This window comes from Gopherus evgoodei, chromosome 8, assembly GCF_007399415.2.
Source record: "Gopherus evgoodei ecotype Sinaloan lineage chromosome 8, rGopEvg1_v1.p, whole genome shotgun sequence".
Classification (NCBI taxonomy): domain Eukaryota; kingdom Metazoa; phylum Chordata; order Testudines; family Testudinidae; genus Gopherus; species Gopherus evgoodei.
In genome coordinates, this window is record NC_044329.1 from 87,632,298 (window position 1) to 87,656,203 (window position 23,906).

Sequence of the window (23,906 nt, forward strand, 5' to 3'; positions counted from 1 at the left end):
CAACTCACGTTCCATTTAACATTCAATCATAGCAAATCAAACAATTGTTTATATGAAGTATGCATTTTACACCATTTTTAGTGCAATAAAAAGCTGGAAAGCGAGGAGGAGGAGCCTGCAACATGTAACCTGGCAGCTCTCTGCAGATCACCAGCAAATGCCACCTCAACACAAATGCATGCAGAGACACTTCAGGCCCCTAAACCCCTGAGTAGATGCCCAGAGTTCTGCTCAAGTCAGTATCTGTATTAAATTAAAAGGATATATATAAATGAACTTTGAAGATTCTTATATTGTCCATCCTCTGAAAAGAACTGAGACTTATTGCACTCATGCACTTATTCTCAAAGGAAATTAAAGAAATCCTCTCATCATTTAGTACAGCACAGCAAGTGTATCTCATTGCTCAGGGCACATTATTTTACTAACTCCATCATTACAGAGTCGTGAAAAATAATTACCTACCCCCCTTTTTTAGATGTTTTTGCAAGATAATAAGGTATCTCAATTTTCATGTGATGTCACATTGATGTATAGATGAAATTGGAAACAAACTACTAAGGCAGATATCTATGCTACCTTTATCATATACGTTATTGAGATACTGAACACAAGATACCATTTTTATAAAATGCAGGATGAAAAAGTGTAGCCAATAAGTGTGTCTTCTTAGTTAAGCAGCTGTGTCCATTTCCGTGGACACAAAATATACCATTTTCATTACTTCAGCAACCTCTTTAGCAACCAAGAGCTATGAGTCACTTCCCAAAACGGCACCTTTCAGGTTCTAGTACAGGCTGTGCCATTTTGTAAGTGTCATATTTTTAGAAATATTTAATTAGCATGAAATGTGTGAGCACTTGTTACATCCATTTCAATCAGCCACAGGAAGATAATGAAAAACTTTTTCTGCTGGCTGTTCACAGAGGAAAAACAACAACTAGACAGAAATTTAGAAAACTTTATTTTTGGAATAGTATTTATTTTATATGCTTGTTCACATATCAAAGAACATTGAAAAGCTACAGTACTTGCACAGATAAGGTCCCACTTTTTTCTTCGGTTTTGTTGTAAAGGGATCTTGTCACCCATCATTTGGCTCATGTTTAAATTATGTAAAACAAGCTTTTATAAATTCCAAGATCAATATATTTCCACAATTTAAAACAAAAAGAAAACAAAACAAAACCTAATGAAAAAACAGTAGAAAGTATCCTGCCTTGTTTAAAATCCAAACATTGCAACACTGAAAACCTGAATATGAAACTGATTATAAACAAAAGTGAAATGGTTTGAACACAAACAGTAAACACGGGAGTAAATCTAGATAAATTGGTGTTTTTTTTAAAGTTCTTTCCCCCTTATTAATCATCGGTTTTATTACTGAAACATAAAAGAGATAAGGAAACGTGTTCATGTACAACATGATTTTCTAAAAGGACACTGACAACTTGAAATCTAATCAATTTAAAAGAAATGAGTTAAAAGTAATTTGAGGTTCTAAGCCTGGCCTTTATATCCATGCTGCCACTTTTTTATGGTTTTACAAATCACATTTTCTTGCTTTTAAATTTCTCTCTCTCACCCATGTTTCGTGAAAAAGCCACACAAACAACAGTAGAAACTAAGATCTTGATTCAGCAAAGCACTGAAGCACATGAGTTGTCATATGCCATAGCATTCAATGCCAAATCCCTGCCATTACGTATGTGTGCGAGTAAGTAGGTGCGGCTGGCTTTTGTGTGTTCTTTTGTGATCCAGAAGACTTTGATGCAGCAGTATGGCAGACAAAGACTGATATATAATCTGTCCTATGCATTTCTAATAGACCCACCACAGTAGTACTTAGGCATCTTATATTACACACCAAATTAAAATAAATCATTTCCATCCAAAGGGTCCCAGATCTCAAATGACGCCTAGGAGGTTGTTGAGGGGAAGCTTTTTTTGAACCTATACAAAGACTAGCCTCTTCCCAACTTTCTGTAAGGAAGAACACTCCTTCGTACACAACAGTAAGAAGGGGTTAGATGTATAGCAAAGTGTACAGGAGGGAACAGAGGATTATTGAGTTATAGCACATTTGAGTACTTTTTCATGTTATCGAGTTTTATAAAGCTTTTCTTTAAAAAAGACAAAATACCCCTAGTTCTTTATTATATATGTCTAATATCACTTCAGAGAGCTGCAAAATACTTTTAATATACTGCACATGGAAGAGAAAAAGATACTGAATCAATGGAATACTAAACAGATACCGTGGAACTGTTCCACATATTAATTCATAAAAGTAGATTAAATATTTGTTTTTAAATGTGTAGTTTTCAGCACACCTGGATGCTATACTAGATTTTTCAAAACACGTACCCTGAAAATACTATTTTGCAAAAGGAATATTTCAGATATATACAGCACCAGCCCATCATTCATATTAATACATTGAAATTCTGATCCTATAATTATTTAAAAGCAATTTTATCTTCAAACAGCGATTAATAAATTGTACATTTCTCATTACAATCGTCCTTGTTTAGCATCACCTATGGCTCCCCATACATCAAAAACAAACTCATCTGGAAATGCGAAGTCTCCAAGAGCTTCATCAAGTGCAACAGCAAATTCATCTGGATTGTTCTTGTCTCTTCCTGCTTCTACCATTGTTGCAGCTTAAAAACAAACAAACACAAACAAAAATGACCAGGCCATAAACACAGATATATATAAAGATTATAAAGAAAATTACAGTTAAATGACATGCTCATTGTAACATTTCAAAAGAATATATTTTAAACACTGAGAAAAGTCTGCTTAGGGGAGATTTTAAAATGCATCTAACAAGATTTAGGAGCACAAGTCCCAAAAGAGAGTCAACAGGATTCATGCTTCTAAATCTCCCTCTTAATCACTAGTACTCTGCTATGTGGGAGAGCATGGCTGGATTCCTAGGGACAAATTTCTCCTGATCTTGTTCAGCTTAGTTCTGGTTCATTTCTCCTTGTTCTGCACAGACTTAGTACCCTTACTACTAACTGTAGTGTCTTGTGAAAGTAAATCCAGGTCTGGAACTAAAGAACCAGATAAAATGTGGCACAACACTTCATAACACATCTATTCCAGGACGTCAGAATTTTTATACCAGATTGTGACACCAACTACTTATCATAAATTCAGTTATTTTAATTGTGAAATCAAAGTGCAAATATGCAACATGTTTAATCAACTAGGCTTCATAAAACAGCTTTAGCAAGCCAGAGCTTAAAAAGTTGGACACTGGATAATCTGTGGAAGTGGAGAATTCACAGGACCTGAGCCTAGAGAGCAGCGTACAACCTGTACACAACAGGCATGCAACTGAAGACAGACTAGTTTCCAAACACTCGCAGAAATCAGGGTGAATCAGACCCCAATCAGGAGCATACTCAGCTTGCCCTGCATTTGAAAAGACATTGCAAATATGACAAGGAAAAAAAAACACTGAAAACACTGTATCTTTTCTAGGCTGAAAAAATTCAAACCCTGGACAGGAAAAAGTAAATCTCTCTACTATGTAAAAGGCAGAAAACTGAGAGCAGAGCACTCCAGGTTGGCCAAGCAATGGATACAGAAGGAGACAGAGATGTAGTGTGGCCCAGTAGATAGGGTCTTAGACTGGGGCTCAAGAAACCTAAGTTCTTTCCCTACTGGGCCAACAGCCTTCTGGGTGACCTTGGATAAGTCATGTCGCTGCTCTGTGCCTCAGTTTCCCCTCACATAAAATGGGGATAATGATACTTACCTTGTTTGTAAAGTGAGTGCTTTTAGCTCTACAGAGAACTCTCTGCATTATCATATTCTCATTTGAAAGATGAATACACAAAAATTGATTATAAGAAAATTGCAAGCCAAAGAGAAGATCAGATACCAGAGGGCTTCTGCCATACAAAGCAGAATAAAGACTTTCAAAACAGCTACAAAGTACTCGGGAAAAAACCCTCAAGAATGTATAAGATAAACTTAATCAATTTACAAAATGGAATCGTAAAAAGATATTAAACATGGAAAGATTTCAGGTGCAAATGAAGATCCAGTAAGGGGAAAAAAATCTGATTTGTCATTAGACATTTTGAAAAGCAGGTCTCTAATATCATTTTAGAGTAAAGGAAGACAAACAGCCTTTGGAATTATGCTGTGGCAAGATCAGTAAGGAAGATCTGCTGTACTGAAACAACTTTAGTGCTATTAAGGCAGATATGAGAACAAAACTATAGAAAAATGTGCATTAGGCTCTAGTGTATTTGTAAAGCCTTGGAAGAAGGATAGAATGATGCATCCCTTTAAAGGCACTGTATTGTAATCTAAGACAACTAGCACATCTAGTACACAAGCTTGCTAGGGCACAGAGCAGACTGCTGATGCTCTGCTAGTAGAGCAGCATTAACCCTGTACGTGTATGTGGGCCAGCATTTACTTCCACAAAACAGCAGAGCATGAGAAATTGTGATTGAGTTACAGATTTTAGATTGGAAATGGATACATTTATGGTAATTATTTTGGACCCAGTCCTCGGCTTCTGCCAAGGAGTAATCACTAGAGTTCAGGAGGGAGGGACACAAAGGTGTCCTTTGTACCCTCCCAATCCTGGACCATCTGGGCACTGGTCTAGAACCCAAAATCAATTATAGAAGGCTGCTCTAACTTTATGCCCACTACCAATATCCTCAGGGACCTGTTACAGGAGTTGGAGATTGGCAAGGCCCAGGGATGCCTGGGCCATGCTGCCTGCACCAACTGCAAGGATGATGAAGGGGTGTCAGCACAGGAGCCACAAGAGCAGCTCTATGCAGCCAAGGACCCCTTAGTCAGGGAAAATCCTTCAGTGGATGGCTGAGATAATTTTAGGGATGCTGGGTGCTTGCAAAGCTATGCAAAGCGGTCTCAGCACAATCAAGGACTTGGCCTTTGAATGCAGCTTGCTCACTGAGATATTTGTGTAGATACCACAGCCTCAGGGCATATTCACAACAATGGAGAATATTACAGCCTAGAATCAAATCAATTCAAAACACTTCTGCTTTTACTGGCTCATGTCTTTTTCTTAAATTGCCAGCTGATATTAACTGAAACTTTGTGATCCATCCAATACTCAAGTCACTGTTTTCCCAAGCACCACAGAGAAAATGCTATTGTCACATTTGGAAGGATCTGAAAACTCCTTCCACTTAGAGGGATGTAAAACAACTTATGCAACAGTGCCTGACCAAGGTAACAGAAGCATAAAACCACTAGCAGAGGCTCTCTATCTCTGAGTCAGGACTGGAGCCTGTAAATCTGTTTGATCAAAACCATGTGGGCTTCTCCTGTTGGGTCTAAACTTTTGGTGAACTTTGGGGAGCCAAAACACACCCAGACTGGCTGTCTCTGCATAATCCTTCCTGAACCCTTTTGAACAAAACACTGACCTGCAAACTACTCATGACACCCCCTTTCTCAAGTAGCCATTAGCCTTTATCTCTATGCATTTACTTGTTAACTTGCTTTTCCTGTAAAATCTTAATTGATTATGCATGACCATTATCTTTTGTTAATCACTTTGTTTACTTCTGTGTATAAATATTGATGCTCACCCCTAATAAAGGGGCCACACTTAATCTAAAGCTTTTAGAGCTAAGGATAGTGTGAGCCCGTTAATCAACGCATTGGTGTCTGGTCTCTGACAGAATTGTGTGCCCCATACCAACTCCGCACGAACTCGGGTGCTGGAGAGGTGAGTGAGGACTTGCTTTATTTACCTAACACTCCTGGTTTCAAGTTTTCTTAACATGAAACTCCACCCAAGTTCACTGATGTTTACGAACTTTTAGCAAACCAGAGCTGACTTATGTGAAGATGTGACAAGTTACGAGTAAACTTCAAAATCACTGAATCAGTAGTTTTCACTGAATTTTATTTTGAGTTTGAATGTGCATTCAAACATGAAACTCAAACACAGAATCTGGAAATCAAAGTCACAGAACCTTGCATAAGTCCTGGCGAACTGAAATTGCTGAGATTTTCACGGCGCTAGTTGAGATTCCCCCATGACTTCCAGGGGTTATTAACCCTGTTTAAACTGCATGGTTCCATGGGGAAGAGGGAACAAACCAAAACACTGCTGCTAAGTACAATTAAAACAAATGAGTCATTCAAATAGCAGAAATAGCATCTTAAAACTATCTAATTAGAGTTTTAACTAAACTTTTTTTAAAAAATGACCAAAGAGCTGAAACACCCACGAGAAATGTCAGCCCAGTCAGTGAGATTTTTCAGAACAGGAGGTTGTAATAAAAGTGCTTCCTCAATAGTAATGATAATTTCAGTGCCCCCCATGGTACATTACATTTACTATTCTCATTAAAGCAACTTCTTCTGCTCAGATACATCTGATATTATGAAATCTGAAATTTCTGAGAGGAATGATCATAACTTTAGTAGTAGGTGTGTTACTTTCACAATAGCTTGGGGCTGACCTCTAGTGTCAGTAGAGCTGAATTACCTTACTATGTTATATTAAATGGTAGTGCAAGATGTGGGACCAAATCATTCTTGATTTTCTCAAGTCCCATTAAGGTTCTTGCATGTGTGAGGCTGAGTCCTGCCTCATTCCCTGCACACCTTAGCAGTAAATAAAACAAGGGCTCCCCAAACACTGAGTACTTTCATTACATTTTCACTGTGAGACTAATTTAGCCACGTGTGCACTCACAGTATGTAGTTTCCTTGAGATAGGTCATTTATGGCCTAGTGAGAAAACTCCATGAAGTATGTACTGATGTTTACAGAGTGCAATTTTCCATGGATAATTGCAACAGCAAATCAAGCCAATGTTTGTCAAAACATTAAAAAGGCACTTGTCAGGGAGAGCTATTTCCATGTCAATTATTTAAGTAAATCTTATTGGTTCACAGACAGTGTCAGTTTCCTCTTTTTACCCCCAACTGCTTCTTATAATAGCTGCACAGTACAAGGTTGGGATTTTATTCTATGGGGGAAAGTGTGCTTATTCCCCATTCTCCTCAGACTCAAAAGGCTGAGACATTTTTCCTCAAACTTTGCTAAACAATTCACCTTGAGGCAAAAGCCAAGCCTGAGAAATATCAGCCCAAACCATGAGTTTCAATAAGTTATAATAAGTGATTGAAAACGGGCTGTTAGAATGGAAGTCTATTGAAAAGTCAACTCTAGTGACCTCTGCTAGAATATACAGACACATAGCTACTCTGATGTTTTACCCACTTTTTCCTATTTTCTGATATAGTCCCATTCACACTTAACATCTGAGGTGAAGTTTCCTTTGAGTTTCACTTTTGACACCATATAATACTTCTGATGTGCTATGAGTCTTCCGATCTGCCTGCCATCCTCATTCAACCTTTTATGCTCTTTCACTCCTAGATAGCACCAGGCTAGCACTTCCTGCACACTTAACTGTTTGGAGGCTTTATTGCCATCTAAGTCCTACCCTGTAAACCAGCCTAAGTCCAGCTTAATAAAAGTACTTAAAGAATCTGAATAGAATCAACTAGTTTTATTTAGCAGGGAATAATGCAATGTGATTTGCCCACATCAAAAATATCCAAACATTATGTGGTTCTGGCCTGAGTCTTTAATAAAAAAAAAAGAGAGGGAGAGAAATAATTCCCTTTTCTAATACCAATGAGACATTCCAGACAATACATTTGAAGTGCATTCCTGCCTTTTGCAGGTGGTTAGAATCCCTTGATTTTGTCTACATGTCTAAAACCACCATCAAAAATATTTAAAAGAATCCCAAGAAACCCATTTCTTTATTGTTCCATTTTAATCAGGTGCCAATTTTAACTGGGCCACAACCTACCAAAGAGAGGAACAAAAACCATATAGATTCTGTTTTTAGACACACACGCTCTTTTTTTTCCCACAAAATGCCTGTTATTCTTCCTCATAATTAACTAACAGTCATATTGCATCCTAAACATACACTGGGTTTGCAGTACTCAGAAAAGACATCCTCTACTCCAAATAACTTACAGCATAGAATATACAAGACAAAAACCACAAGAACACAAGAGGACAACAAAGATTCCTGGGAAAAGGCGGTTTAATGAGGGGATAGACAGAAAGCAAGTGAAGTCAATAAAGGAGAGTGATGCTACTCAGAGCAGTTGGAAAGGAAAAGGGCTTTTGCAGTCATGTTGGATAGATTGGTGGGAGAGCAGGTGAGAATCAGGGAGGCTGCAAAGAAAGATACAAAAGTCAAGAACAGAGATGACCAGATACAGAGAAGGGTTTTAGCAGCAGGGATACTGAAGAGGGTAGAGATTTTCCGTATAAGAAGTTAATGAGACACTATTATGTGAGAAGGAGATAGAGACACAAAGTACTACACTTACGAGGGGAAAAAATCATATGCACAAATACAAAATGGGGAATAATTAGCAAGGCAATAATACTGCAGAAAAAAATCTTGGGTTATAGGGGATCACAAACGGAATGAGTTAACAGTGTGATATCATTGTAAAGAAGGCAAATGTCACCCTGCAATGTATTAACAGGAATGGCATATGTAACACACAGGAGGTAATTGTTACACTCTGCTCGGCACCGCTGAAGCTTCAGCTGGAGTACTGTGTCCAGTTTTGGGCCCCACATATATTAAAAAAGATGTGACCAAACTGTAGAGAGTCCAGAGGACAGCAACACAAATTATATGAGATTTAGAAAACTTGTTCTGTGAGGACATGTTGAAAGAAATGAGGAAGTTCAGTCTAGAGAAGAGAAGGCTGAGGGGAAACATGATAACAGTCTTCAAATATGTAAAAGGTTGTCATAAAGATCAATTGTTCTCCATGTCCACTGAAGGTAGGACAAGAAGTAATCAGTTTAGTTTGCAGCAAGGAAGGTTTAGGTTAGATATAGGAAAAACTTTCTATCAATAAGGATAGTTAAGCACTGATACAAGTTACCTAGGGAAGATGTGAAATCCCATTGGAGGTTTTTAAGAACAGGTTAGAAAAATACTTATCAAGAACAGCCTAGGTTGTACTTGATTCTGAGATGGCTGAGATGGACTAGATGACTTCTTGAGGTTCCTTCAAGCCCAACATTTCTATGATTCTAGGACCACAGGGTTGCCACCCTCGGAGAAAGTAAGAAGAGTAGAACTGTAAATTGCGATGAAGAAGAGACGTGGTGGAAGGATAAGAAGATCTGGATGGAAGTTCTGGGCAGAGTTGAGATAGTGGTGAGATATCCCAACAGACATGTCAGAGATGTTTAGAGATATGAGACTGGAGAGAGGGATGGAGGTAATGGGTTGAAAAGTAGATTTAGGAATAATCTGAACAGAGGCAGAGAGGACAGATGAGGTTGCCTGAAGTGCTGGTGAGGGTACTAAAGGAGCAGAAGAAGGGACCAAGTACAGCATCCTGAGACATACTAATAGATAAGTGACTCTGAAGGACAGGGTGATTTCCCATAAGCACTGAAGAAAAGATCCCAAGTTGGAAAGGAAGTCTTTTTTGTCATGAACTTTCCATCAGTAGCAGAAGAGCTCTTCCAGAATTGGGTTCTATTGACATAGGCTTCCCATCCTCTTCTGTCCTCTTTGGTAGCAGGAGCAGTCTTCCATGATCCAACCATGACCAGGATAGAAGAAAGAGTCCCAGATAGCCCCATGTGTCCCAGACCTCAGCTTTAGAGGAGCAATCCTGTAAGTGGCCTTCATTGTCATCATTCAGGGAGAAGTCTCTCTTGTTCCACCAATCAAAGAGCAGTTTCCGTTCACTTACCAGCACCACACACCAGTGTTAGAATCATTTGTGGAGAATCACTGGCTCAATTGTGAAGGGCAATGCGTTTCCAAATTCTGGGACACATTCTGCCCAGACCCGAGTGGAACTCTAGTAAAATGGTATATGGGACACATTTTCAAAGGCACAAATGAGTTACATGCACAGTTGCCAGTGGGAGTCTAATGGCCCTTTGTGTCTTTGAAAATGTTCCCCTAACACTACTGGCCAAATTGCATTGACACTGAGCTTAAAGCATTGTACCTATTTAGATATTTCTGTATACTTAGCCATTCTTGAAACTTTACGCTGTACAAGATCCTTCACTGGACAAATATTATGGCTTGATCTTATTTTACTCCATTATTTTTTATAATGGATGCTACTTTATCATTTCCTTTTTAAACCTCTGAATTAAAATTAGGAGCATTGCATTCTAAACACAATCACACTATGGAAGATGTCAGTTTAATGGAGATTGAATAGCTATATTATCTGACATCAAAAGCCCCTGGAGAACAGAACAGAATGCGAGCAGGGGTCAATGATAAAGCTTTTAATCATTTGTCTGTTGAATAACTATCATACTTGTGGTGATTTGTATTTTCGGCTAATCTGGGATAAGTAATGAGTGAAATTCCTAGTTGAATGAATCCTTTCGTCATATTTCATTTCCATGGGCAACTTATCACATTTATAGTCAGTGTATGAAAACGAAATTACATATTGATTGAAGAGATTTGTGACAACTGATAATCTTTCCACAGCTAAGGAATCTTAGGTGCTTGGAGCTGTGTAACAGCATAACAAAGATAAAACTCTGGTTTTGCTGCCTGGTTTTTACCACTGGCCCTTGACACTTATGTTTGACCACTGAAGGATGTAAACCAGAGCAACAATGCATACTATCCAATAATGCACACAACTACATATACACATTGCATAAAAGAGGGAGGATTAGATAAGGATTAATTACAACAACAAAATAGAGGAATACGATTTAATCAAATAGCAGTGCTGAATACATTAATTAAATACTCACCTAGTTCAAGATCTCTTATTCCCATGTACGTTTCAAGAAGGTCATCTACTTTTTTTATTGCTTTTTCTTCAATTTCAGAGGGCTTTATGGAAACAAAACACTTAAGAGTTTAAATCCTAAACATATAAGACACCCAAATTAATCCAGATTTTGCATTTAGGATCTGATTTATTCCATTTTTTTTTGTTTAATAAATTGCAAGCAAATCTTCTATCTTAATGTTTTGGGTTTTGGTTAAGATTTATCCTCCACCCCTATCCCACGCCAAAGAAGTCTAGGGTGAAATAGCAGTACGATACAGTTAGTGAGAAACATCTGACTTCCTGGCGATTCTGCACAAGTAGAACAGAAGATATACATTTCAGTTCCCTCCACCTGATAGGGGATTCAGCATTTTGCGCATGCACATCAATGAAATGAGAAGCATGTCATTCACAGTCATGTGGGTATGGCTACATTTGGAATTTCAAAGTGCTGCCCCGGCAGCGCTTTGAAGTGTGAGTGTAGTCAGAGCGGCAGCACTGGGAGAGAGCTCTCCCAGCGCTGCATGTAAACCACATCCCTTACGGGTGTAGCGTGCAGCGCTGGGAGCCGCGGTCCCAGCGCTGCTGCCCTGATTACACTGACGCTTTACAGTGCTGTATCTTGCAGAGCTCAGGGGGGTGTTTTTTCACACCCCAGTTGCAGCGCTGTAAAGTGTGAGTGTAGCCAAGGCCCTTAAAGAAGAGTCAGCTACTTAGGGCTTGTCTACATCAGAAAGTTGCAGCGCTGGTGAGGGAGTTACAGCGCTGCAACTTTGAAGGTGTACACATCTGCAGGGCACCACCAGCGCTGCAACTCCCTGTTTGCAGCGCTGGCCGTACTCCCGTTTTGTCTCGGGTGTAGAGGATCCAGCGCTGGTGATCCAGCGCTGGTAATCCAATGTAGACAGTTACCAGCGCTTTTCTTGACCTCCGTGGAAGGAGGAAGCCTCTGGTAATCAAGCTGGTTTCCTTTCCCGGTTTGCTCTCTCGGTCCCGGAGCCACCCAGCAAACCGCAGGGAAGGAGACCTGCTTGCTCGGGGTTCCGGGACCGAGAGAGCAAACCGGGAAAGGAGACCAGCTTCGCCGCGGTTTGCTCTCGCGTTCCCGGAGCCACCCAGCAAACCGCAGGGAAGGAGACCTGCTTGCTCGGGGTTCCGGGACCGAGAGAGCAAACCGGGAATGCCGCGGTTTGCTCTCTCGGTCCCGGAACCCCGAGCAAGCAGGTCTCCTTCCCTGCGGTTTGCTGGGTGGCTCCGGGAACGCGAGAGCAAACCGCGGCGTTCCCGGTTTGCTCTCTCGGTCCCGGAACCCCGAGCAAGCAGGTCTCCTTCCCTGCGGTTTGCTGGGTGGCTCCGGGACCGAGAGAGCAAACCGCGGCGTTCCCGGTTTGCTCTCTCGGTCCCGGAACCCCGAGCAAGCAGGTCTCCTTCCCTGCGGTTTGCTGGGTGGCTCCGGGACCGAGAGAGCAAACCGCGGCGTTCCCGGTTTGCTCTCTCGGTCCCGGAACCCCGAGCAAGCAGGTCTCCTTCCCTGCGGTTTGCTGGCTGGCTCCGGGACCGAGAGAGCAAACCGCGGCGTTCCCGGTTTGCTCTCTCGGTCCCGGAACCCCGAGCAAGCAGGTCTCCTTCCCTGCGGTTTGCTGGGTGGCTCCGGGACCGAGAGAGCAAACCGCGGCGAAGCTGGTTTCCTTTCCCGGTTTGCTCTCTCGTCCCGGAACCCCCCTTGAAGCCGCCCAACAGCGCTGCAGTGTGGCCACATCTAACACCACTTGCAGCGCTGGTTGCTGTAAGTGTGGCCACTCTGCAGCGCTGGCCCTATACAGCTGTACTAATACAGCTGTAACAACCAGCGCTGCAAAATTTTAGATGTAGACATGGCCTTAGGCAGTTAGCTAGCCCCGGGCAAAGCTGGACTGGGCTGGCTCCTTCCCTTCAGCAGAGCCTGTTGCAGGTAGGCAGGGCATCTGACTCTCTTAAAGGGACAGCCGTGTGAGACTCACCTACTTTCTGGCTAAGATGTGCCATTGATAGCTTATTATATGACTGGAAAACAGATTTGATACGCCTTTCACTTCCCTGACAAATGCCAAAAGATGCAGCCATCTTTCACGTTTTGAATGATCAGTAATAAGCTATAATAACTGAAAGCGAAGAAGATTAATGCAGAAAGATGTTTCCTTGGTCAAAGATAATTTGATATTCCTATAAACTCCAGATAAAGGATGCTGATACATTTATTACTGAAAATTGTTATTAATATTACTACAACCTGTAGCACCGAGGATTCCTATTCATGGAACTATTTGTTGTGTTAGGTGCCGTACAAACACAACACAATCTAATCTCTGAATGATTTCAAGTGTCAGATATTTGCACAGTATATATAAGTATCTGTATTGCAGACTCCAAGCATTCTAAAGTAATGAGTCAGACTTAAAAAAAAATCACAATTGTCTTAAAAAATAATGTTTATTAAGTAATACATTTTGGAAACTTTTTATTTGCCTTATGGACTTTGAGCTGTTGGGGTTCATATTTTCTAGATTTTCTCCATAGCCACCAGGTTTAGAAACTGTTTTGTTAAAATGCAAGTTGAAATTCTCACATAATCGTATGTCTCCAAGAACTGGGGCTTTAAAAAGGCGGTGGGGAGAAGGGGAAATAAATATTGTGAGACCTATAATAAAATCACAAGGGTTCACAGCATTGATATCAGTAACCTGGCTTTAAATTTATTTCTATACATATCAAACATTTCCTAATAAGCCACCTCGTTCCATTACCCACTATTTTTATTTCTTACATCAATACTGAATGTAGCTTTAAACAAACTTTCAGTGACATTTAACAAAGTTAGAAACACTGCAATTTTGCTGTGCTGAAACTTTCCAAGAAAATGCCATTTTGCCAAATAAACTTTGCTGAAGGATAAATCTGATGTTTTGCATAAATTTAACAGATGCTAAAAGTTTCAAATGCTCTAATTATTACCCCAGTGTAAACATACCACTTCCTCCACAATGGCAGGACCTTTGGATCTCAGTCGAAGTGTTTCTCTTCCCTTGGAGATTTTAGCCTCTGATAGAGTTCCACTTTTTAACCTTGGTTCAATCATTTCTAAAAACAAAAGTACAACTGTTAAATGTACCATTTAATTAGAATTAAATAAATATGCTTTAGCTGACTCAGTAGCTTCAGCTTTTAGGTCTACGTAAAATGTAGAGCAACTAGAATTTATAACAACAGTAATTTAGATATAACTTGGGCCCCAATTGTGCATTAAAACTCACTACCCTGGACCTCTCAGCCCTTGTGGAATCCTACTCAGATGCTTTACAAGCACAAAGAAAATACTGCGCAATAAAATTAAGACTCTCCTTTGAAAAATGAATCTATGTAGGCATAGTTCATTCTATTATGTTTGTGCATATTTGCATAAATTAGTTCTCTATTCTAGAGCAAATCATTATTCATTAAATAGTATTAGGAATTGGTAAAAATCACGCAGTTTTCACTCCGGCAGTATTCTCATGGACTTCAGGCCTGCACTGTGGTCCACACTAAGAGGTAGATCCCTGCTCAACAGATTTAGCGTTTTTCCAGGATTACATTGTAGCCCCTTTTTGACCTGAGAGGCTAGTCAAAGTTCAGGGTCTGGGGATGTTCCATTTGGAAGTAGAAATTGATGGAGTCTGGTATTTTCTTTGATGCAATCTTGTTATGTACAAAGTCCTAATTCTCCAAACTCAGAATTAAGAACAAAAGGAGCAGTTTCTTAGTTTATAGCTCCAAGCCTCTGTCGCCAACAGACCCAAGGGATCTCTTTCTAAGTTTTTTCCAGGGCCACACTGTGGTCACCAGGTCACCCTCTGTTCTGATTTCTCTGTGCTCTGCCTTCCCTCCTCCTCCTCCTCCTCCACACTTACCAGGGGAAAAAAGCACTTGGGCAGGTTCACACACTTCTTTTTCTTAGGTGGGGGCTTGTGTTTACAATTATGTTAACTGAAGGGCGAGTTCACACTTATCAATCTCAAGGAGGTTTTAACTCAACCCATAACAAGACTTCCCCAGCTTGGAACACCCCCACCCCCAACTCAGCTTTGGTTATCGTCCCAGTGAAGCCTAAAAGGACGATAATCAATAACCCATCCCAAACAGAAAGAAAAGAAATAAATTAAAAATTATACAAGGTTGACTATTTACATATATACGGTGTTTTCTATCAAGATGTTTTCACATCATCATCCTCAAAATAATTTTATTCTCACTCAAATCTCTTTGGGGCTTTTCTCTTCCAGGTTTCCTTTCAATCAGCCCCTGAGGAACATTTGTGGAATTTGTAAACTCAGACAGACGCTGCACATTTTGTTTTAATGGGGCATTCACCTCTGTAACAACTTTTCCAGCCTTACCTTCCACAGCTATAACCTCAGATTCAGGAAGCAGCCAAGCTGAACTTTTGTTCCCCTGATATCTTCTCAAATGGTCCTCATAGGTAACTATGTTTACTCCTGGGATCTAACTGGTTCCTGTACACCACTTTATTTATTTGGACCAGTATTATATAGGGTGCTCCTACCCTACTTTCTTCTAGGATTGTGTAACCAGACCAGGTCCCCTCTTTTTAAAAGTTTCCCCATATGAACTTACATAATACAAACTTTTTATCTTATCAGAGGCTATCAAGTTTTCCCTAGCAAAGGTTTGAACTTTTTCAGTTTTGGATTGTAGAGTGTTTACATAGTCCAAATGGTTTCAATCCATTTGTTCCTCTTCAGGAACTCCATACAAGAAATTTTCTGCCGTCCTTAGCTTATGCCCAAACGTGAGAAATCTTAGGGCATACAGTGTACTCTCAATGACTGCTATCCTATAAACTATCAAAAGGAATGGAATTTTTGCTTGTTCCACTCTGTTTGGTACTGCTCTACCAAAGTAGCCAGCTGAATCCCCCAGAGTCCTATTGCATCCTTGTACCATCCCATTAGATTCTGAGTATGCTGTGGTGTGAGAATTTTGTGGATCCTTAGAATCTTACAAATCTCTTTAAACACTGGATTCAAAATTTCTCCCATGATCTGTGTGAAACTCACCCGGGACCCCAAATCTGGTAAAAATTCATTCACTAGGACTCCTAATACTGTTACAACTTCTTGATTTCTTATTGGATAAGCCTCAGGCCATTCTGTGAAGCGGTCCATAGCTACCAGCCATTATTGATTACCAGATACCCCACAAGATACTGCTGCAAAGCAGCTCTCCCAGTTTTAGGGGGCCCTTCTTTATAATGCAAGCATTGTATTTCCAGCACCAATTTTATAAACCCAGCCTGCATTGTACCCAACATAAATTCTCCTTTACCTTAGCTAAGGTTTCTGCAACCCCAAAATGTCCAGCAGTTTTAAAATCATGACATAACCTCAGAATCACCTTTTCTAATGTATCTGCTACAAATAGCTAGTACCTATATCCATTACCCAATAGTTTATCTCATCGCCCAGGGGTAATGAGAGCCATAGAACCAAACTGTTAACCCTGTATATGATGGAAACCACTTCAAGCCAGAGGGTATGGCAACACCCCAGCATCCCTAGTTCCAGCACCTATGCCAGCTTCTATATAATATTTCATCTTTAAATTCCAAGTTTTCCTACTGTGTCCAGAAAGCTTTTACTGTGGTATTATGAGTTGACTCCACAGTTGCCAACTTTCACATAGTAAATAAGCCCCCGACTTTCACAATAAGACAAAAATCAAGCTAATCCTATTTCAAAACAAGGCCAAAACAAGCCAATCCATAAGAACCCCAATGCTCTATGTGACTAGATCCCCTGGTGTGCAGTCTGGGACTGTGGTGGGCCTGCTGTGCACTCCTGACTTGCTCCCATCCCTGGCCCCTGCTTGCCCCTTGCCCTTGCTTGCCCCCCGCCCTTGCTTGCTGGGAGCCAATCAAAAAAAAGCAACAAGCTACAACAAGCAACAAGCCAAAAAAAACAACTCGCAAGCCAATTAAACCAAAACCAAGCCCAATTTCTGTGTTTTTTTCATGAGTTTGGCATATCTGGTTGACAGTACAGTCCAGGGTGGCTAAAATCATCTTTCCAGTTGATTTTTCCAATCACACGCTATCCTGATAACAGAGTCATCTCTTTGGGAAGATTGTAGTTGCTCTGGGATCCATTCTGGGCCACCCATCGCCATTGTTCTAGAGGATGAGCCAGGAGCATGGACACTTCTGCAAATTAGAAGTAAAGCAGCACACCCATCCTCCTGAGCAACTAACTCCTTGCTCTTCTGCTTGGGACAGTGTTTGCAATTAGCCTCCCAACAAGGCCAGCTGGACAAGACATCAGCATTAACATGCTTATGGCCAGGCCTGCATATATCTGTGAAATCATAGCACTGCAGTTCTCCAATTACCTAGCAAGCTGTCCCTCAGGACTCCTGAACCTAAAAAGCCATTGCAGGGAAGCATGCTCTGTCCTGACCATAACCCTCCTCCCATACAAATAGTGATGAAAACATTCTATAGATTTAATCATTGGAATGTAACCCAAGAATCAGTGGTGGCTCCAGGCACCAGCGCTCCAAGCATGCCTGAGGCGGCAAGCCACAGGGGGCGCCCTGCCAGTCCCTGCTAGGGCGGCGGTCAGGCTGCCTTCGGTGGCATGCCTGCGGGAGGTCTGCTGGTCCTGCGGCTTCGGCATACCTGTTGCCGTATTGCCACCGAATCTGCGGAACCAGCGGACCTCCCACAGGCAAGCCGCCAAATCCATGGGACTGGGGACCTCCCACAGGCAAGCCGCCAAAGGCAGCCTGCCTGCCGTGCTTGGAGCAGCAAAAAAGCTAGGGCCGCTCCTGCCAGGAATGCTTACAGTCATCTATGATACAGTTTGTTTTAAAGGCTTAGCATATCGTCAGTATTCTTTTCTTCCTTAATCCTACTCTCTGATGCAATTCTGCTGTTTATAGGTTATATCCAAGCAAGGAAACAACTGAGTAATACAAAGTATACAACAGAAAAATTTTATACAACTGAGGCCAGTGCTTAATTTGTGCCAGAGCTGAGCCGTGGCACTTCTAGGCCTGGCAGTTCAGAGAACCAGCACCTCTGAGATTGCTGCATTAGTTATGAATGTAAAAAAATTGCTTGAGCGCCGGCACCTCCTTCATTACAAATTAAGCACTGATTGAGGCGGATAGTGAGGCAGAAGGATCTCCAAACTTGCAACATGTACAGAATGAGGCTGGAGTTCCTATTAGGTTTTGCAATAATTTCTCTCAAAACTCAGACTCCTGCAGCAAGAAGGTATCACCCTCTCAAGTCTCTGGAGTTCTTGTGTCAATATTGCCCCCAACCCAAAGCACTAGCATCTGTGTCCAATATGAAAGGGGTTTTGAAACATGTACAGGCTGAGAGCCTGATTCAACTCTGAAAATGCTACATCATGCTCTCCTGGCCAGTGAAGTGGCTTCCCTTTCTCACCCGTCCTATGCAGTGGTTTTGCAATATTGGCAAACCTATAAATGATCCTTCTGTGATAGGAGAAGAGCCCTGTAAAACTTTACACATCTGAGTGTGTCTGGGAAGTTGGTAAGCTCTGTACAGCCTCTTTTGGTGGGTGGGGTGAAGGAGAGTCAGTGAAAATTCCCTCCTCACCAATTGGGTGCCCAAAGTACATTGCCTCTTTTTGAAATCATTAACATTCTTGGAGCTCAGTTTCAAATTGGCCACCTTCAGTTTAGTGCTCCCCCATCTCCCAAACTGAGAGATAGAAGCTTTCACTAGACATCTTCAACAGTCTGTCCTTTTTGAAATCATTAACATTCTTGGAGCTCAGTTTCAAATTGGCCACCTTCAGTTTAGTGCTCCCCCATCTCCCAAACTGAGAGAGAGAAGCTTTCACTAGACATCTTCAACAGTCTGTCCTGGCTAGCCTTAAATTTATAGAAGTCCTTCTTTTTGTGGCCAGATTTGTCATGGTATCAGCATTTAACTGAACTGTTTCCTTTAATTTTTACATTATTGCCAATTTCCCTTATTTTACCAACCAGATTTATCATCTGTTCTAATCATTTAATACAGTCCTGAGCCAGATTAGAATCCCCTCTATCATACATATTAGACACAGAGCTGTACTTACAGGACTCATGGTTAGGGCCCTACCAAATTCACAGCCATGAAAAACACATAATGGACCGTGAAATCTGGTCTTTTGCGTACTTTTACCCTATACTATACTGATTTCACAGGGGAGTCCAGTGTTTCTCAGTTTGGGGGTCCTGATCCAAAAGGGAGTTGCAGGGGGGGTCACAGTATTGCCACTCTTAATTCTGCGCTGCCTTCAGAGCTAGGTGGCTGGGAAGTGGCGGCTGTTGGCCGGGCGCCTCGCTCTGAAGGCAGCACCCCGCCAGCAGCAGCACAGAAGTAAGGGTGGCAATACCATACTATATCACTCTTACTTCTGTGCTTCTTCCTTCAGAGCTGGGAGGATCTGCTGACTGAGGGCCCAGCTCTGCTACTGGTGGTGGCTCTACCTTCAGAGCTGGGCTCCCGGCCAGCAGCCCCCGCTCTCCAGTTGCCCATCTCTGAGGGCAGCACCGTCACCAGCAGCGCCTAACAATAACCTTGCAAAACCCCACCCCACAACTCCTTTTTGGGTCCGGACCCCTACAATTACAACAATTAAATATCTGAAATAATAAAATTTACAATTTTTTTAATCCTCTGACTGTGAAATTGACCAAAATGTACCATGAATTTGGTAGGGCCCTACTCATGGTGACCAGCTTCCATCTTCCTCACTAGCAGCTGCTTCACTGGTGCATAATTGCAAGAAAAGAGGCAAGTTCTGTGGCAAACTCCACAGTCTCTTGGAGTGTCTTTTGCCTCCTTTCACTGATCTTGAACTGCAAGTCCAAGTCCAGCTGACCACCTATAACAGGGATTAGCAACCTTTGGCACATGGCCCATTAGAGAAATCTGCTGACGGGCCAGGACGGTTTGTTTACCTGCAGAATCCGCAGGTTCAGCCAATCGCAGCTCCCACTGGCTGCGGTTCACCATTCCAGGCCAATGGGGGGACTTGAAGCAGCGGCCAGCACATCCCTCGGCCCACACCACTTCCCACAACCCCCATTGGCCTGGAACAGCAAACCATGGCCAGTGGGTGCTGCAACTGCCCGAACCTGTGGATGCTACAGGTAAACAAACCATCCCAGCCTGCCAGCGGATTCCCTGATGAGCCGCATGCCTCTTAGATGTGGCATGTCTCAGCCCCACAGTGGCAGTGCCACTTAGGATAGAAATTTATCTGTAAGGTTGGTAGCATTGTTCTGATCTGTCAAGCCATAAGCAGCTGAACTGGCCTTAATCTGTTGACTGATGTGGGTGTCGCAGAGCTGATTGTACAAAAATTGACTCCCTATCTTCTTAATCTGGAAACACTCTCTCCACCAGTTCATTCCTTTGTTTGATGGGAGCTAGGAGAACATGCTGAAAAAGTATTCCAACAGCTTAAAACTCAGAACTGCCAAACTGTGGCCCATTTTCACTGTCTTGTTCTTCTTCTGTTTTATTCCTGATTCATGTGGAGTCTGTTTTAAACTGTTAATTAAGAGTCACTTGCAGTCTGTCCATGTGCTATCAGCTGCAAGACTGAAGCAGCTGTGCCATGATTGTAGTGCACTAATGCTTTATAGAGTGATACTGTTTCAGGTATGAATGTTACATTAGCTTTGCTTTTTAATGTTTATATTATAAGAAAATGTACTTGACAAATCTTAACTCTGAGTTAATGAAGGTTCTTTGTTTGGGAATATCTATACACACACAAAATATGATACAATATATACACAGCATTAGTTCTGTGTTAAATTAGTTCATTACAGGTACAGTACTTAGTTCAATGCTGCACATATACTATATTTATGACAAAATAAAATAGAAAAACACTGTCTCAGAACTAGCTATAAATCCAAGTTAGGAGAAGATACAGTAGCTATCTAATCTCAAAATAAATACTGTATATTGAGAGTAGGTGGCAGTGTAGGCTTACACTAGCCTTTTGCTTCTGGAAACAAGTACAGCATTCAGGTCACAAGTAAAAATGGTACTCTGACTCCTAGTCCTCATTTAGGCATACTACAAACTTTTCCACAACTCATAATCTATTTAAGAAAGTCTCAGAAATGAATAGCAGGGAGTTTACAGGTCTGAACTGCATATAGAATTGTCACACAGAACCTTTCATGAACACCAAATCCATTCACTAACTTTATATTACACATTGTAAAATATTAAATGACTGTTTCAAATGAGACTGAACTATCCAGAACAGTGAATTTTAATTTTTTAATTACTGTAAAAATAATTTTACAAACATTCTGAATAAATGTTGATGCATCAGACTACACAATTTCCAGATAACACTTTGTGACGTTATCTGATTAAAATATGACCATATAGATAATTGTTGCAACCACTGTTATATATTTGCAGCAAATATTGTACAAAGGTTGTCAAGTAAGATGTCTATGAAAAGGTTACGATTTGCTGGTTACGATTATGCTATCTGTATGCATGTATCATTTTTGTATTTACAGTTGTAAGTATTGGCTCTATACCTGGATTTCAAATGTTTGCTCCTGGGGTAACACCCATGAAGTAATCAACCAGATATGCCATGTAAGATATCTGCAAAAAATGTTATAATTTGCCAGATGTTATAGTCTTTTTTAAATGTTTGTATCACCTTTGTATTATGAGTTATAGATATGTATGTGCGTCTGTATTTCAAACTTGTGCTATGCTTCTGGGTGACACCCCCAGACAGTTTGGCATTAGCACTGCCTGGCCTGCTTGATGGCCCATTAAGGACAATCAGCTACAAAACTGACTCATTGAGAGAAGGCAGATACACCTTATGACTCAGCAAGGCATGCAGGGACATGCCCATGGACAGAACTCTAGGCTTCCAAGCCATGTGCTGGGCAGCTTGTGTTTGGAACAAAGGAAGCACAGGCTGCATGGCAAAAGACTACAAAAAGCAGCTGCATCTTCTCCATTTGGTCTTCAGTCTTGCTTCTTACCTCTGGAGGAGCTTTGCAACAAACTGAAGCTCTGAACGATGGACTGAATGACCCATCCAAGCTGTGGATGTACTCCAGAGACTTGACTTAAGCCAGCGGTTTATTCCATCACTGCTGTAAGCCTGAGCCAAGAACTTTGCCATTACTGTAATTGATTCCTTTAACCAATTTTAACTCTCACCTTTCTTTCTTTTTATAAACCTTTAGATTTTAGTTAATAAGACTTGGCTGTAGCATGTATTTGGGTAAGATCTGAAACATTTGTTAACCTGGGAGGTAATTATCCAATCTTTTGGGATTAGAAGAATATTTTCTTTTATATGATGAAATAAGATTTAAAAAAAATTTCATCATATTTGATGTATGTACCTGGATGGAGGCCTGAGGCTGGATCACTTTAAGGGAACTGTGTTGTTGGATTTCTGAATAACCAGTAAGGTAACAAAGAAGCTGTTGTATACTGGCTTGGTAAATCTCGGTATTGGAATATCCAATAGCTTTATGGGAATTGTCCGCCCCATTCTTTGCAGCTCACCTTAATTGAGTGACCATAGTTGGCCCCCACTAGACCCCAGTCACACACTTATTACTAAGAAATCCTTTATTCAGTTATTAAAAATCTGTCTGTTTCAAGATAAATTATTTCAGCATATGACTGAGCTAATAAAAGATAATAAGATATAGTAAAAAAAAAAGCATTGGTGTCTATCTAGAAAGTAATCTAAAATGTATTTTACTCTTCTTTACAGAAGTTTGTAAAAAGTCTTGTATTACTTTAATAAGCTGCATTACTTTAATTCTTTCCTTTGGGAGCCTTACACCATCACTTTATGCCTGACTTTTCATCCATGCTATTATATGCTCATGCATAGGGAAAACACAACAACTTGGTTATCAATTTTAAGAAAAACAGCCTATTTGCATATTCTCTTGAAAACTGCTTCATAAAATTAGTGACCACTGTTCCTAAAGAGATGCATTATTCACTTTAGCACTATTACTCATGTACTGTATTATATGAGGAACTAAAGTGGAAAAATACAGAATTGGGTGGGGTTGTAAGAAGTTGTAATATAATTAAAATATAATTCCAAATGCAAAAGTAGAGTCACAGTACCCAGGAATTTTGTAGTCTAAAGCCTTTAAAATTGATCATTATCCTTCCAGAATTACTCCTCAAAAGAATTCCCTGTCCATGACATTTTCTTAATAATCTTGCTTTTAAAAAGATGAATCTTCAGTATTTTACATTCATTTTATTCAGATGGGTTCCCATTTGGTTGCTTTATTAGTCTATAGAATCAGATTATGTGAGGAGAATTTCTACTTCTTTTCAAATTTAAAATTCACTTTTCAAAACACTAATTCTACTTTATCTCATTTTAATAAACTGGTGCTGTACAGTCTCTAATACTCACATTTGTTTAACCCTCTGTATAGTTTTTGTGCTCATGGTGCAGTAACAAGGGGGAAGTTAAATTCTCTTTAACAAGAAACATTTCAAATTCTCATTCCTGACAAAGGATACACCTACATTAGCTCTACCACCAGTAGTATCTTTACTCATGATTTGACATGAGGTTGTGACTCAGACCATATGCCTACCCAAGGGAGAGCAAGAACCCCTTTCTTACTCAGGCTACCTGTTTGCCTAGCTTACTGCTTCTCCTGAGCAGCACTCCTGGATGGGGAATGGGGGCACAGTGGTGGGAAAATGAGCAAACCTCTTGGGTCCATCATACCCCTACTCACTAGCCAGAATAACTGAGCCAGGGTGTGTGTTTGCGGGGAAAGAGGAGGTGCAGCTGGTAAATTATTCTTCTTCCCTCATCCTCTGGGAGTAAGGTGTAAGCAGGCAAGACATTAAGGGTATGGCTACACTTGCAGCTGTAGCGTGCTTTAAGTTAAACCAGCCTTCGGAGAGCACACTAGGGAAAGCACTCCACTCTGTCCACACTGAGAGCT

The 23,906-nt window shown here is 40.9% G+C and overlaps 1 protein-coding gene across 2 annotated transcripts in view; it reads right to left on the reverse strand.

The window, feature by feature from the left end:
* Positions 1-947: 947 nt before the first annotated feature.
* Positions 948-23,906, reverse strand: part of GIPC2 (GIPC PDZ domain containing family member 2) — a 50,956-nt gene continuing 27,997 nt past the window's right edge. For both annotated transcript variants that reach the window (XM_030573953.1, XM_030573954.1), the window contains exons 4-6: positions 13,858-13,967; positions 10,828-10,909; positions 948-2,666 (exon numbers count right to left, since the gene is read on the reverse strand). In XM_030573953.1, the coding sequence (XP_030429813.1) occupies positions 2,515-2,666; positions 10,828-10,909; positions 13,858-13,967 (344 nt within the window). In that variant the 3' untranslated portion in view covers positions 948-2,514. The remainder of the gene's footprint in view (positions 2,667-10,827; positions 10,910-13,857; positions 13,968-23,906) is intronic.